Below are 14,271 nucleotides of genomic sequence, written 5' to 3'. Positions count from 1 at the left end.
ATGGGAATTGGTGTCAGGGTTGGTCAGGCTGAAATCTGGTGAGGAGCATGACTGCGAGGAAGGAGGCAAAATAAAAAACAGCTCTCGTTCGGACAGTGAAAAGGGTGAAGGGAATAAATATTTTGACAGAGCAGAAGCGAAATAAGAGTGCTGTGGGTAGCTGTGTAACTGATGGTGCTTGTAGACTTGAAATCATAGCAAGACAGAGAAGAGTTAACAGAAACACTGGAAGACATGAAATTGTGGAGCGGAGGGATTCAGTAAGAGAAAATTGAGAGAACAGTCCTGTAGGGCTCATGGAATGAAGAGACTTGCAAGGATGTTGATGGAAGGAAGGGTGTAGGTAAGGGACTTGATTGGGTCCTCTGTGCAGAAGGCACGGAGGTGATGTGAGGAGAGATTGATGTTCAAGGGGCATCCTCCATCTTCTTCTGGCCCAGCTTGGCCACTGAAATTGCATGGGAGACCCCTCATTTGGTAGGTGCATGGGTTTCTCTTGACACAGGGAGGAGTGAAAGCTGAAGGCAAAGCTGTGTCGTTACTTCTCAGCTTGCAAAGAATCTAGCTCTAACTGGGAATGTCAGTATCTTGCTGCATAGGGAAGGTGAGTTCAAATAAGATTTTTTTTTATTATTATTTAATTTGTGGCACCAAGGAGCTGCTGCCAGCCTAGCCCCCTCAGCAGGAAGCCCTGTGGTGCAGGGTGTCAGCCCTCATGGTCCTAGCCATAGACAGTGCAGCAGCAGTGTTGCCCAAGAAGCAGGCTGTATCGGTGTTCTGGTTCTCACTGGAATGAAAAATTCCTGTTGATAGCTAGCTAACAACCTCCCTTCTGCCACCAGATTCTTTTGTTTCAAGGCTCTTGCTTTTGAGTGTATGCAGACGCTCCGTAATGTCTTTGACTTAGGTGCCTGCATTAAATGCAGGGCACCTGCCCGCAGTGCCCTTTCCAGCAGGCTGACGGCGCAGAGCTGTGAAGAGATCAGTCTCACCATCTTTGTGATTTAGTGAGCTACTGCCTACCTTCTGCTGTCCCTCTGACCCCTGAGGCCCAATAAAGTTGTCTTTGTAGGACCGTACCGTTACACGGAGTCCTAGGACTGAGAGGCTGACCTGGAGTGCTCCTCATCATCTAGGCTGTGCCAGTGCTGATGCTCTGGACTGGTAGGAGCTGGACCTCTGGCTCTGCTGCTGTGAGCCTCTCACCACAGTTTTTTTTAGCTCATGACCTCTGTCTCCAATAAAGCATGGCTTGCGCTAAATTGTGTATAATATAAAATTTTACAACAAGCCAGTAAATTTCAATTGCCCCATTTTCACTGCCTGAATTTCCTTCTGCTCTCGCTTTAAAAAGTGTCGGAGTAGCTGTGGTGATTACACTGGATAGCAGTTTCTTGGACAGGTCTGCTTGTGTCCTCTGAAAGTATTAGGAACTAATTCAAGTTGGATTAAGGTCAAGTCTGCCCCAGAAAGAAATAAAACCTATCTGCAGTATCCATCCATTGTGCAGCCCTGGGCCTGCATGCCGAGTAGCTGCGGTGTACTTCTGCCTTGAGCTTAGGTCTTGGTTTTTCTCTTTGTGGCTTTGAGTTTGATTCCTAATTCTCCTTAAAATAATGGGATAAAGTGTCAGTCTCTTTTGATCTTGTAGTTGCTTTTGTAATTGCAGTGGATTGGACCTGTCTGGGTTGCACTCAGCTGTGGCACTGATTTACAGAAGTCACTGCAAGGTTGTGAACTCAGCTGAACTCCTCAGTCCTTCTGGGAGCTGGAGTGATGCTGAGTCACTTTGTTTTCCGTGTTGTGCCATTACTGTCGTGTAACAGTCCAGTAGCACGTGGACCAGTGTGCTCTGTCAGTCCTGCTCAGGGATCTCAATTGCCCCCTGAACATCAATCTCTGCAGGGATTGCTGTTTTCACTGGGATGCTGGAACCTCCTTTGTGCCTTGAATCTAATGGCAATAAGGAAGGAGTCTCATTTCCACTGCTGTCATCTAGATCATCCCAAACCACCCTCAAGAACTTCCTTCATCAGAAAGTATTCAAAACATTACAAGAGCCAAATACTTTGTTTACTGTAGGTTTCTTTTACCTTGTTCTTTTCCAGCTGGAGCAATGTGGTCTCCTCAGTGCATTCTTCCAGGTTGGATTTCCTCCTTTCTATCTCACTGTGCTTTAATTTTAAACTGCCTTCCCATTAGTTTGACTTTTCTTAGGTTTTACATTTTCTCAGTTTGCTCATTTTCTGCTTTTCTTAGTTGTCTCCCTGTTCACCACTTTACTCAGAAAGCAGTTAGCTCGCCTGCTTGCTTTCCAGTTCTGTCCTGCCTTCTCTTCTCATCAGATGGGGATACCTCGCAAATTGCTCCATTAGTGATGTCTCTTCAGCTTTGTATTCCCAAAGCAAGGCTAGTGCCTGTTCTGTTTGCAGACACAGTGACTGTACAGGACCCACCAGTCTGAATGGAGGCCTTTAATGAGCACAGCTCAGTTCTTAAAATACGTTTCTTAAATGCCACCTGTCAGCAATTCATTTCCCCTAAGACACTTTGTTAGTTTATTATATGGAGTTTGTTTAAGTTGTCAGGACCTGCATTCTTATTAATGGAGCTGCGTTCTTCTCCAAGGACACGTGTTTTCATCTTAACCTCCCTCTGTGAGTACACATTCAGAACAGACAAGCGTTTCCTCAGCAGACCTATCCTGGTCACAGGATATTATGACTGTGAAATGTAATCAACCACTGAGCGTGTTTAGCTTACTGCCTGGTATTGTGATGGTAGCTCTGGTCATGTCGCCGAGCTGATGCAGCACTTTCATTGTAGGTTTGGGTGCTCGGGGTTTATGCTGTAATATTGCTAGTCCTGAAATGTGTTTAAAGATAGTAAGAGTCTTTGCAAGACTTCATCCATTCACTGACGAGCGCAAGGCTTTGAATGTGTTTCTGTGCTCGGAGCTTTTATTGCTACTGCATGCTGCTATTCCCACAATGAAAAGTGGCTCCAGCGTGGAAGCTTTGTGCTGTGCTGATATACAGTTAAATCTTGGGAGTTTGGACCCTTCTGTGGAACATAATGCCTTGTGGATTAGTGAAAGTTTGTGTTATTACAATGGGGTGGTTGATAAGGCACTTATGTGCTCTGTGAGGGTACCGCTGAGTTTTTTTCCACTGCGGCTGAGTGTTTTGGCATAAGCCACGAATGCATTTGAAGCTGTGCTAGGCACATGTTCTTGCAGTAAGAGCTGCAGAGGCGGTAGCAGACATTTGGTTTGCTGATTTGTTTGCATTAATAGGATTTCACAAAGTTAAAATGCACACTCACAAGGAAAAAGGCTATTCTCTGTGAGAAGCATTTAACTCGATATTTTTACGTCGGTTCTGCATCTGTCTGTTGGCACAGCTACATTGCTTAGCTGGGAGTGCTGTTGTAACAGTATTTGAGGCTCCCCTCAGGAGAGGAGCTTCGTAGAGTGAACTGGAAGTGTGGCCACATAAATCTATCAGGTATGGAGCCAGCGATGAAGTATAACCCATGTGGGGTATGAGAGAAAGCTGGCAGGTGTGTCAGTCCCTACAAGAAAATCTTAAGAAATCGGAGGAGCTCTGAATTAGCTATACCCATATAGAGCAATTCTGGTAAGGCTGGGTTAGCCTGACACTGCTCTAGTCTCTGTCAGACAAGTGAACCTAACATCAAGCGATATGTGAGGCCTCGGCCCAAGCAGCGCTTCAGTCACCCAGCACTATGAGCTCACGTGGGCTCCTGTGCTTGGAGAGCCATCCAGGAAAGCAAGAGGCTCTTTCCAGCAGAGCTTCGTGGGGAATTTTGGCCTTGTGTTCTCCAAAAATGTAGCAAAATGCAAGGGAAACTCTGGAGACCCATGAGCTTAGAGCCTGGTGGCAGCTCCGGCCTGCACAGAGCCCCGCTCCTTGGCGGAAGGCTGCCCCTTTGTTTGGTCTCCGCGAGGCTCTCCATCCGAGGCAATTAGGATTAGCAGTCACATTTCATGCTCTGAAAAGTCAGAAAGGGAAAGAAAAGGGAGCCTTACAAAAAAGACTTGCCTGCCAGGCACAGATTTCGCTCTGTTTTTGTGCAGAGAATAAACACAGATGTGAAGGTTAAAAAGCAGGCTTCCAACAGCCCTTAATGAAGGGCTTGGAAACGATGCGAGGGACTTGGCGATGGAGGAGAGTGGAGGCAGTGCACGGGGCAGAGTTGGCAGAGGGAGGAGCCAGGGTGACACACGGCACAGATTAGCTCCTGAGACCTTGCTGGCTCACCTTCAGAGGGATTTCAGGAAATTCAGCCTCTGGCAGGAGAGATGTGGCATTTTGGCTCCCAGAGCTCTACCTACTGTTTGAGGAAATGGAGAAGGGAGGAGAGCTGTAAACATGCCCTTGTGCATGGGCCCAAACAGGTGAAGGAAGACAATACACATCGCTTTGAAGGTTGCAGATTTCCACTTTGTTTTGCCTTTTTGTCTAGCAGTGTGTCCTGGCCTCATTGGGAAGCATAAACCCCTTTCTCCAACCCTTTACTCGGTGTTTTTTTTTATTAGGGCTTCTTCACACATACAGACAAAACCATCTAAAATGCTGAAAATATGCAGACATGGTTGAAACAAACATTAGATGAAATAAAGTGCAGATTGGAATGTATTTTTAGTGCTTGAATATTTTCCCTAAAAGCCTGTGCTGTAGGAAACACGTTTTGCTGCTTGAATCATATGGTAATATGAGGCATGCTTTTGACACATGCTGCTGTCACATGGAAACACAGAAATGGTCTCAAAACAAGCAACACTGTGTACAGATGCTTCTTTTAATGGCTCCAGCAGCTTGCTGATTGGAAGACTCCAGCCTTGACTCTTATTCCCAGCAAGGGGCCCAAATGGAGGAAAGAAAAAAGAAAAGGGGGAAAGCTTACATGCCCACCCACTTTTTAAACAACTTGTGATGGCTGTCACTGACAGTAGCAGATGTTTGTTTCGGTTTCCATAACCTTTTACTGTCAAGCTCTTTTAATGATGCAGCATCTCTATTTGCAGGAAGATTTCACTTGACATTCTAGCCTGCTGACATTTGTTTCCACCTGCATGTTTTGTGGAGTACCTCCGTCTCCTTAGGAATGGGTTGAAGTACTGGAATTTCAGGCGTTGAGGGAATGCCATGAAACAAGGGGGGTTGCTCTTAAAAATACACGTATGCATGTGTGCTGTTAATGTAAAGCAACTCGCATAGTAGAACCTTCCTATAGGAATTCCTCTCCACTGCAGCTAAAAGCATCATAAATGACAAATAAGAAAGACAAGCACTATAGAGTCCCTCTTCACAAAAGTTTTCTCATAAAGAAGAAAATTGCACTTAGAAGCTTTGAGCTGTACAAATGTAAGACTGGCAAGCAAGATTTAATGTGTCTGTTCTCTGTTGAATTGTACCAACTACCCTGCAAGAACAAACTTTTAAACTGTTCAAATGAAATATCTTCTGAAGCAGTGAATCTACACAAACTAAATAATGACGTATCAGTAACAAGGTACAACTATTGCTTTGGGTTCTGTTGCCAAACTCAGTCTCAACATCTCATTCATCTCTTCCCCTTTCTAGAAGCTGTTGAGCAATCATCTTGCTCTCCACTCATCACTAAGGTGAGGCTTGAGTAAGACGCTTATATGCTCACAATTCAGATGATATTTGTCATTACCTAGATTTTTCTTGATGGCAGGAGAGTTTCTATTTGCAAGAATGATAAGTGTGCAAAAATTGCTTTAAATCCTGACTGACTTTTATTGTGGCGAGGCTGTATTTGAGGTGATGATCAGGAGTGATTTAGGAAGTAGAAAGAAAGAATTCCTTTAGATTTTTTTTATTATTTTATTTTTCAACGGTGTATGTCTGATATTAAATGGCTACAGAAAGTTTTTAGCACATAGGAGGCTGAGACCATGATCTGTCACCAACAGTAGCTGCGGGTGTGGAGGTGTAGTTATAGGAAGGAAGTGAAACTGCTTGTTTGTTATCGGTTGCCCTGAGGAGGATGAGTGCTTCCTAAGCAGTGACCTTGGCTTGCTCCAATGTTTATATTCAAAGACTATGATAAGATACCTTATTTATCACCCTGGAGGGTACAGGGCTTTTCCTGGTCTGAGAAAATCTATGTGAATATTGTTGGCTGAGCTCTTGCTGTTTCTGGAAACTCACCATACTCTTTCATAATTGGTTTTCCAACTTTCATGTGTAGCAGAGTGGCATGAGCAGGGACATCTCTGTGGGGTGAACAACAGGAGAAAAGAGCGAGTTCTCTTTAGTGAAGAGAAAATTATCAGCTTGATTGATGAAGTGCAAACAATTTGGACAAGAAGGGAATGCATTTGAAAATGACCTTAATATTGTCTAGTTCCCCTGAGGGACAACTAGATCCTACAGTCAAAGACAGACACTTTCCTTATGCGTTTCTGTATCAGTTGTTGCATGATCAAACAGGAACGTCTCTGATGCCGGGATGTCAAGGAGCCACCGTGAGTGTACCAGGGATAGAAGCTTTGGCAGGGCATCTGTTCATTTACTCTTTGTGTTCCTTGCAAATAAACTGATTTCTTTTTCAAGTCTGAAACTTGGGACAGGAAAATTCTTTCCCATGTCATGCTTGCATTGTTCACAATATGAATGAAGCCCTGGGGCACTTGACTGAGGACATTCATCTTTGCTACCTGCAGCTGAGGTCTGCTCGCATTTCCATCCATGATTAGGGCTGTGGAACTGGGCAGGCTAAGTGTTGCCCTTTTTAGAAGAAAATTTTGCAATAAGAATGAATGGACCACTGCATTTCTTATTTTATACATCTGTGGTAAAGAAAAAATAATAGCTTTTTGAAGGGTTTAGCCTTCGGAGAGCTTAGACCTCTTTGGGGCTTTCTCAGTTAGCGTCACTGAATCCAGGATCCCTTCAGCATTTAGCAGATGCTGAGCTACCCTCAGTAACATTTTGTGCATCCATTCTTGAAAATAATTTTGCCGGCTTGCTATTTAAAGCTTGCTGGTAAGTTGAAATGGTCTCTTCAAATGGCTACTTAGCAAAACGAATCCTTGAAAATTCTAGGCTGCTACGCATGCTGTTTATACAACGTTAGCACAGTAATAGATGGTTAGCTCTACCACTTCAAAGGCAACATCTTCATGGTAGCCCAGAATAAAGATTTGCCGTGACTTGTCAAAATCATGTTCGGGATTGAATATATTTACTGTGATCAAAGGTAGTCCCCAAAGCCAGGCTGCGGCGTAGAATAAGGTCAGAGATGTGCAAGAAGCTGCTACAACTCCAACTAGTTGATGAGGATCCAGTGATCAGTAGTCATATTGCAGCTGAATTCAAATTGCTTCCAAATTGGTTGAGGAAATCCAATATATTCTTGCAGCAAAGAGCTTTATCTTTGGTTTATCAAATAAGCTTGTCCTGTGTCTTGGGCTTCCTGGAGGCTGGTTTATAGTAAATCTAGGACCAGTAAATGTAAAACTCGCTATCTGTGACAGATCCCTTCTGCAAGTGTTGAATAACCTCAGCATCATTAGCTACAGTTACAAATGGGCACATAAAGAGGTAATTACTTCTCAAAGGTACTCATGCTTAAAGATGCAAGTACTGATCTAGGGGGAGTTTTATACCAGGGCCTAATCACTGTCTCAAATTGAGTCACAAATTAGCTCAGGGACTTTGCCAACTTCCTCAAAGGCGTCTGCCTTATCTTTAAGCATCTTAATAAATTTTTCTCTGACTGTGAGGGAATCTGCCAGACAGTAAAAACTTGAGGTAAAGATCTAGTCTGGGGAAAAAAATAAAATAAACTCCACTTTCTGTTAAGTTTATGGCAGAGAAATTTTCGCGATATGTAGATGGTCCGCATTCTTGAAACTTGTACCCCAGAGCCTCTGTGTAGTTGTCAAGTATTAGCTCATTTTCTGAGAATGATAGGAGTAGTCTGGAAGTGTCCTGCTCTTCACCAGAAGGGTACCGTGGAAAGTGGGTTTGCACCTCTCTTTTTTTTCCCCTTTCAGTCTAAACTCAGAGATTGGCTTGATTCATAAATGAGCAATAGCTGACTGACAAAGGTTCATTTTCCACATGCCAAGATGAGTTGGACCCTCTGAGGGGATTGAGACTGACGGATAAATAACTGTCACGTGTAGGTGGCCTGTAAGAAAAGATTTTTGGTGTTTTTTTTGTTGGTTTTTTTTTTTTTTTGAGTCTTTGTTAAGACTTTTTTCCCCCCACTCTTTAAACTCTCCTGTCATGTGCTGAGTGGGGGTGGGTGGAGATCAGGGCGGTGGGGGGAGAAAGGGGGTGCTGCTGAAAGCATTTCTCTTCATTTCTGCCATCACCCAGTGTTTATTACGCAGTGATAGACAGACGCAGGAAAGCTGCCAATCAAACCTACGTTCACTGCATTTCAATTGGCCTTCGCTTTGGCTTTCAGCATTTTGAAATCTACATCTCCTCTTCGGAAAAAGGTCGTTCTGTTCATGGCGATGACAAGCCCGAGACCCTCGGGTACCCACTGCAGTCACTTGTGATCCCATCAAACAGTGGAGGATCCAAGGAGCAGGACAGACTGTCAGGGGCTTGGTGAGAGCTGTTGCTTATAAGAGCTGATCTCCTGCTGCCCAGATTTAAGAAGCTGGGGTGTGATTTTTGCCTCTAGTAAGTTACACTAGGTCTTAAGAGGCAACAGCACTTCCTTATGCTCTCACCCAGACTGAAATCCTGACCGGGCAAAGCATCTGAGAACAAGTCCTGGAGCTGCACAGTGAGCAGAAGCTCTGTAAGTGAGGGTTTGAACATTTCCATGAAGTTTTTCTCCTGTGGTCTCAAGTTGTCCCTATCAACCAGTGGAAAAAGCAAACAAAAAAGGTTAAGATAGCGTAATTGTGTACTGTGGTTTATTTTCTTGCCTAAATTAAATGTCTCAAATGTTTGCATGCTTTTAATTGTCTCTACTGTAGGACAGTGCGTGCATGCATGTGGGAGGCTTCTGGCAGGATTTGTGATACGATACAAATGTTATTCCCTCTTGTTGTATGTAACTAGATATAATTTAATAATTACAGTTCTCAATTACACAATTAGTGTAAGTGGAGGTAATTACTTAAAACATGTAGATCATCGAACTGCCATTTGTGTCGGGCTCAATGGTTTGGATCCTTTGAGAAATGGACGAAATCCTTTTGAACCCGCAATTTTCCCTCTGTGAACCTTGTTCCCTCCTCCTCCTTGATAAAGGTGTTTGTTCCTTGAAGCACTAGCATTAGTTGGTGGCTTTTGCTGGCTCTGGAATCTGTGCAGTCTTGCCCTCTAGATGGGGAGAGGAGCTGCTGCTTTCCTCTGGTAGCTTCTCGTGTAGGATGAGGATGCCTTGGGAGAGGTGCAAGGGGGTGAGGTTCAGCTGAATGCCCTGACTCACCTGAAGGTTTTAGGGGAAGGGAAGACCAGAATCTCTACAGGAAAACTTCAAAAAACATTTCCCAACAGCTTTTTGATAGTACTTGTGCGACATTTGTAGAAGCCAGATGACTTGCTGTTTGCGGAGCAGTGGGTGATGTTGCTAGGCTTCTGTGATGCAGCGGGACTGCAAGATTACTCTCCGAAGGATATGTTATTCTCCAGTTCGTATGTTACCGGCTATGCCTACAAAGATTGTCATCATTGCAAAACAGGTGATGACCTTGTGATGCTGGTCTGGCGCAAGAAGATGAGTATTGTGCAATTATGTGCCCTGAGCAGTTCTTCCATTGCCTGTCTTGGCAGAGTAATTCCTTGCCTTAGTCCTGTGAGGCTGTTGTTACCCAGTCAGTGATGCTAGGTACTGTTTGTATGCAGCAGGTCCCCGTGCTCAAAATTAGCACAGGGCCTAGTTTTTTGTTCTCCATCTGGTGGTTAGAGACAACACAGCAAGATCTGCCCTTGTGTACCAGCCCTGAGCTTGTAATGAGGAGACTTTTAAAGCAGAAGGAACACGAAATTTAATTGTCCTTCTTCCACTTCTGGTTGCAAAATGTAATTTCATTAATGCATTGAGTCTGCTTTCTCCAGCGCGTCTCTTTTGTTCAGAGGAGCCTTTTGTTTGGGGGGATATGGAGAACGAGGCCTTGGGCGTATGCGAGGGCAAAGGAAATATTCTTGCTTTTGCTCTCGCAGTGATACGTGAGCATCTGTCAGGGACAGATACAGAGGCTGAGCAGATGCACAATGGAGGTCTGTCAGTCGCTGCAGGCCTGGCACAGCCGAATACACAGCATAAAGCTGCTTGCTCAGAAATCTGACTCTTGGTGCGCTTCTGAGCTTTCTCCAGAACCAAAAATCAGGACTTGAGACAGTTCATCTATGAAAAGAGGACTAGCAGGAGCCTTCTTGGTGTCTTGATCAGTGCTGGTCTAGGATTTACTTCCCAAATGGGCCCTGATCCCCTTGTTCTCTACTCTGCAGAGAAAACGTGTGCATCTGTGTATTTTCAGGCCGTTTTTGTTTTACAGCCCTGAGTGTTCTGCTTGGATTTGATGAAGAAAGTAAAAATCCAGGCACCCTGGTCTCCTCATCTTCCTCCACATCAGTGTGGTTTCCCAGCAGTTCGCCAGCTTTTAGTGCTCTGCACAGGCAGTTTTCCTGCTGGGTGCAGTAACACAACTGTCCCAGCACTGCTCTTCCACTGATGGAGCAGCAAAGTCCTGAGGCAGTCCTTCTGGGAGAACCAAGCCACTGACTCCTCTGCGTGCTTCCCATCGGAGACAGTGTAGAGATGCCCACATCCAGCCTGCTGAACCCTGGAGGCTGTGCTTTTACCCATTTGTGTATGGGGACAATCTTGTTTTGCTCTCCCTTACCAAATTCTCTTACCATGAGTGTCTCTGGGTGTCAGCGTGTGTATGTAGCACAAGGACTGCATGCATCTGAAGGCCTTAGAGACCAGAAATAGCAGTAGGTTTTTGACTCCAGTACTATAAAGGGAGAACTGTTTCTTTTCTCCACTTGTCTCCATAGGGATTGCATTTAATGCCTCGGGGCTTTCTTCATGTATGCCAACTGAGTTAGCAGTGGCAGTTCCTTTCTGCCTGGAAAATTGTTCTTTGTGCTATTTCTGAATCATTCTGCTTAGCCGTGTGCGTTGGGCTGCTGCCCAAATCCTAGGGTGGTTAGCAAGGGGCATGTCGTTTGCCTGGAGTCAGGGCAGTCCCTGCCTGTAGTAACTTGGGCCACCCAGAACAGGAAAGGCAGGAGAATCCCAAGGCCAGCTCTTACTTCTGCCTGGTAAGGAGGACCTAACCACCATCCTGCTTATGCAAATAATTAACAATTTTTCTGTGCTTTCCCTGAATAAATGGATTGCCAAAGCCCACGGCCTGCATTTGTGCTGTTCTTATGCTATTTCAGAGGGTCCAAAAAGGAGTACCTGTATCAGGGACGTAGGTTAGGCTCTCTAGTGGACTCTAATTTCACCTTCATTTCAGGTAGAGTTGCTAATACTCAGTTATAATCCTCACTGTGTGGCAAGTACTGCATCCTTCTGAGTGGAGTTCACATCAGTAGCAAGAAGTATGTCCCCAAGTGTGTGTTATTTGACAAGGCAACAATTTTGTCCTTCATAGCTGTACTAGAAAATTTTAGGTCTGTGAAAATACACCTTTCTAGCACTGGTAAATGGTATGTGCTTGGATCAAATGAATCTGATTAAGGTTTCTACCTTGTGAACCTGGGCAAATATCACTTATCAACCTCTTTTCCTTTCAGAAATATGTTGCAAGGAAGTGCGTTCCTATTAATTTCCTGTGCTTTGTGGATTATTTAGGTGTTGCCATTTCTGTAAATAAGGTTTCTTTAAGAATCTAGAGTTTTATTACTTGGATTTTGAAAAGCTTTTTTATGGTTTTGTCACCCGAGCTGTTTTCTGGATGATCTCTTGGGGGTTAAATTGATAATTATTTCTACCTCTTCTGTAGGTGCTGTGATTGGGGATGGACAGTCAGCTGTGGCCAGCAACATTGCCAACACAACCTACCGGCTCCAGTGGTGGGACTTCACAAAGTTTGACCTGCCTGAAATCAGCAATGGTAAGTTGGAAAGGACGCTTACTTCCTTTTAAGTCTGTGCTAACTAGAGCTGCCATAATCTGTACGATTTTTGGAAGGTAGCTATATATTGCAGGGCTTGGATTATTTGTCTTGTATTGGAAACTGTAAAATGCTTAGCTGTTTGTGAAAAGTAATATTGACAAAATGTGTTCAGATCTGTTACTGCCTTGTTCATCTTACATATTCTTACTATCAGCAAATCCTTGTGTAAGTCGGGCTTTTCTGTTAGTAATGTCATGAGAATATATAATCCTTGTATAAAAATTCTGTGTCCCATCCTCTCATTCCTTTGCCAAGTTTCTAGAGGGATTACTGATTGGCATATTTATTGTCTTTATACCTTGGCATTAGAACCTGCTAATAAATTGGGTCTGGATCTTTCAAGTTAGACACACTGCTGTGATTTAAAATGCTGCAATGTGTTTTGATAATTGGGGTCCTGGTCTATTGCTTTACCACCGTGTTGTAAGCTTCTAGGCATTTGCAAAAGCAATAATTTGTTTTATATCTCATGTGGAAGGCACTTTTGGGTCAAGAATGAGCAGTATTACTGTAGAGGTGGTGGTTATGATTGTATTTTTCCTTTCCCTTGCCTTAGTGAAATTAGACCATAGTTTTACAGGTGTTCTGTACTGGCATAAGCTAGCTATTGCACTGGAAGAGGCTTGCTATGCTGGTGCAAGAATATTTGATGCTTGTAGTTGGCTGATCAAGAAAAGACATTTGGGGGAGATTGAAAACTAAAATTACTAAAAAGACTATTTTTAACCCAGAATGATATCCTGATATAGCTTGCTGCACAGATGCAGGAATGTTTGTGGCAGCCTGAGATGAAGGAGTAAGATAGAAGATAGGTAGGGATGTTTGTACAGTGATTTTTAACGTAGGCCATCTCTATGCATATATGAAATTTATTGCTTGACTTCTTTTTAGGGGGAACAGGGATTCTGTTTGCAGGAAGTCTTTAAGGTCCCTTCCAATCCAAACCATTCTGTGATTCTACATCTTTTTGTTTTTACAGATAGCCATTCAAATGAACTAGGTAGAAAACCTCTCCCAGACTAAGCTGTGTCCTGAATTTGCCAAAAATTACATATCCACCAAGAATTGTCTCTGGAGTACTGTCCCGCTGCTTAATAAAAATTAATAAATAAACACCAAAGGAGCACATGCAGTGACACTGTAGCAGCAGAAATGCAGAGAATTGAACTAGGAGGGGCCATTCATCTCCCAGAGGCTGGGAAATCAGAGTAGCTAGGGGAAAGCTAGCAGTTGCCTGTCCCATTACAAAAAGCTGCTTCTTACTGTGTCGTTCCTCCAGACAAAGTATCTGGTGTTTGTCTTATATCCTTCTTTCATGTTTTATAGAATATTGTGGTGTGATGTTTATAGCCTGGCGGGAAATAAAAGCCCTGATTTGAGAAGATAGCCCTTGATGTTATACAGGGGAAAGGTGCTTTATATTTAGTCTGAGAAGCATTCTGTGTCATGGTAAGGAGCATGCAGAGTCATTTTGAAGGCAGAATATTTCATTGAATTTAAATGTGCCAGTGCTTTGCCTTGTCCAGTTAAGTGTCAAACTGTAGTGCTAGTGTAAGTTTGCAGGCTGAGGATAAGTGTACAAAGTAAAGTCTTGCCATGTGCTGGCAATAATTTCCATGGTCCATCCAGGATCAGGAGCAGAATAAAGCTGAGATCGGAGGAGGGAGAAGCATCTTGCTGCTGACTTAGAGTCCTGGGGACTTCTCTGCAAGCTTGTAAAGTATTTGAAGAGTGGTGCAGCTGCAAAAAGGTTTTCTGGCCTCATCTGGCTGCTGAGGAGGCGGTTGCTGATTTTTCTTTTCTTTTGGAAAAAAAAAATGCCCAAGGTGCTTGTAATTTATGGAATTCCTTAAAAAATAAGGACCATCTGCTGTTCAAGGCATTAGTATTTCAGTCTTCTCCCTCTCCTCTAGCAGGACACTTCCATTCTGAAATCTCTTCTGAACAGCTGGATATTGGGCTAATGCCTCTGTCATTATGCCTTTCTTGCAGGCAGGGTTCCTGTTACAAGCCCATCACTAGCTCTTCTGACTCCCCACTTTGTAATATTTGGCTTGTCCATCTTGATTTATGACTTTTTGGAAATGTTTGGGTTTACTGTGTTTTCACTT

General features: G+C 43.7%; 1 protein-coding gene across 2 annotated transcripts in view; it reads left to right on the top strand.

Annotated features, from left to right (window-relative positions):
• Positions 1-14,271, top strand: part of AMBRA1 (autophagy and beclin 1 regulator 1) — a 128,001-nt gene that overhangs the window by 64,171 nt on the left and 49,559 nt on the right. For both annotated transcript variants that reach the window (XM_084287471.1, XM_084287472.1), the window contains exon 12: positions 11,987-12,097. In XM_084287471.1, the coding sequence (XP_084143597.1) occupies positions 11,987-12,097 (111 nt within the window). The remainder of the gene's footprint in view (positions 1-11,986; positions 12,098-14,271) is intronic.

Source organism: Netta rufina, assembly GCF_964035555.1.
Source record: "Netta rufina genome assembly, chromosome: 5".
In the NCBI taxonomy this organism is placed as follows: Eukaryota; Metazoa; Chordata; class Aves; order Anseriformes; family Anatidae; genus Netta; species Netta rufina.
This window is presented reverse-complemented; position numbering and strand designations above follow the sequence as displayed.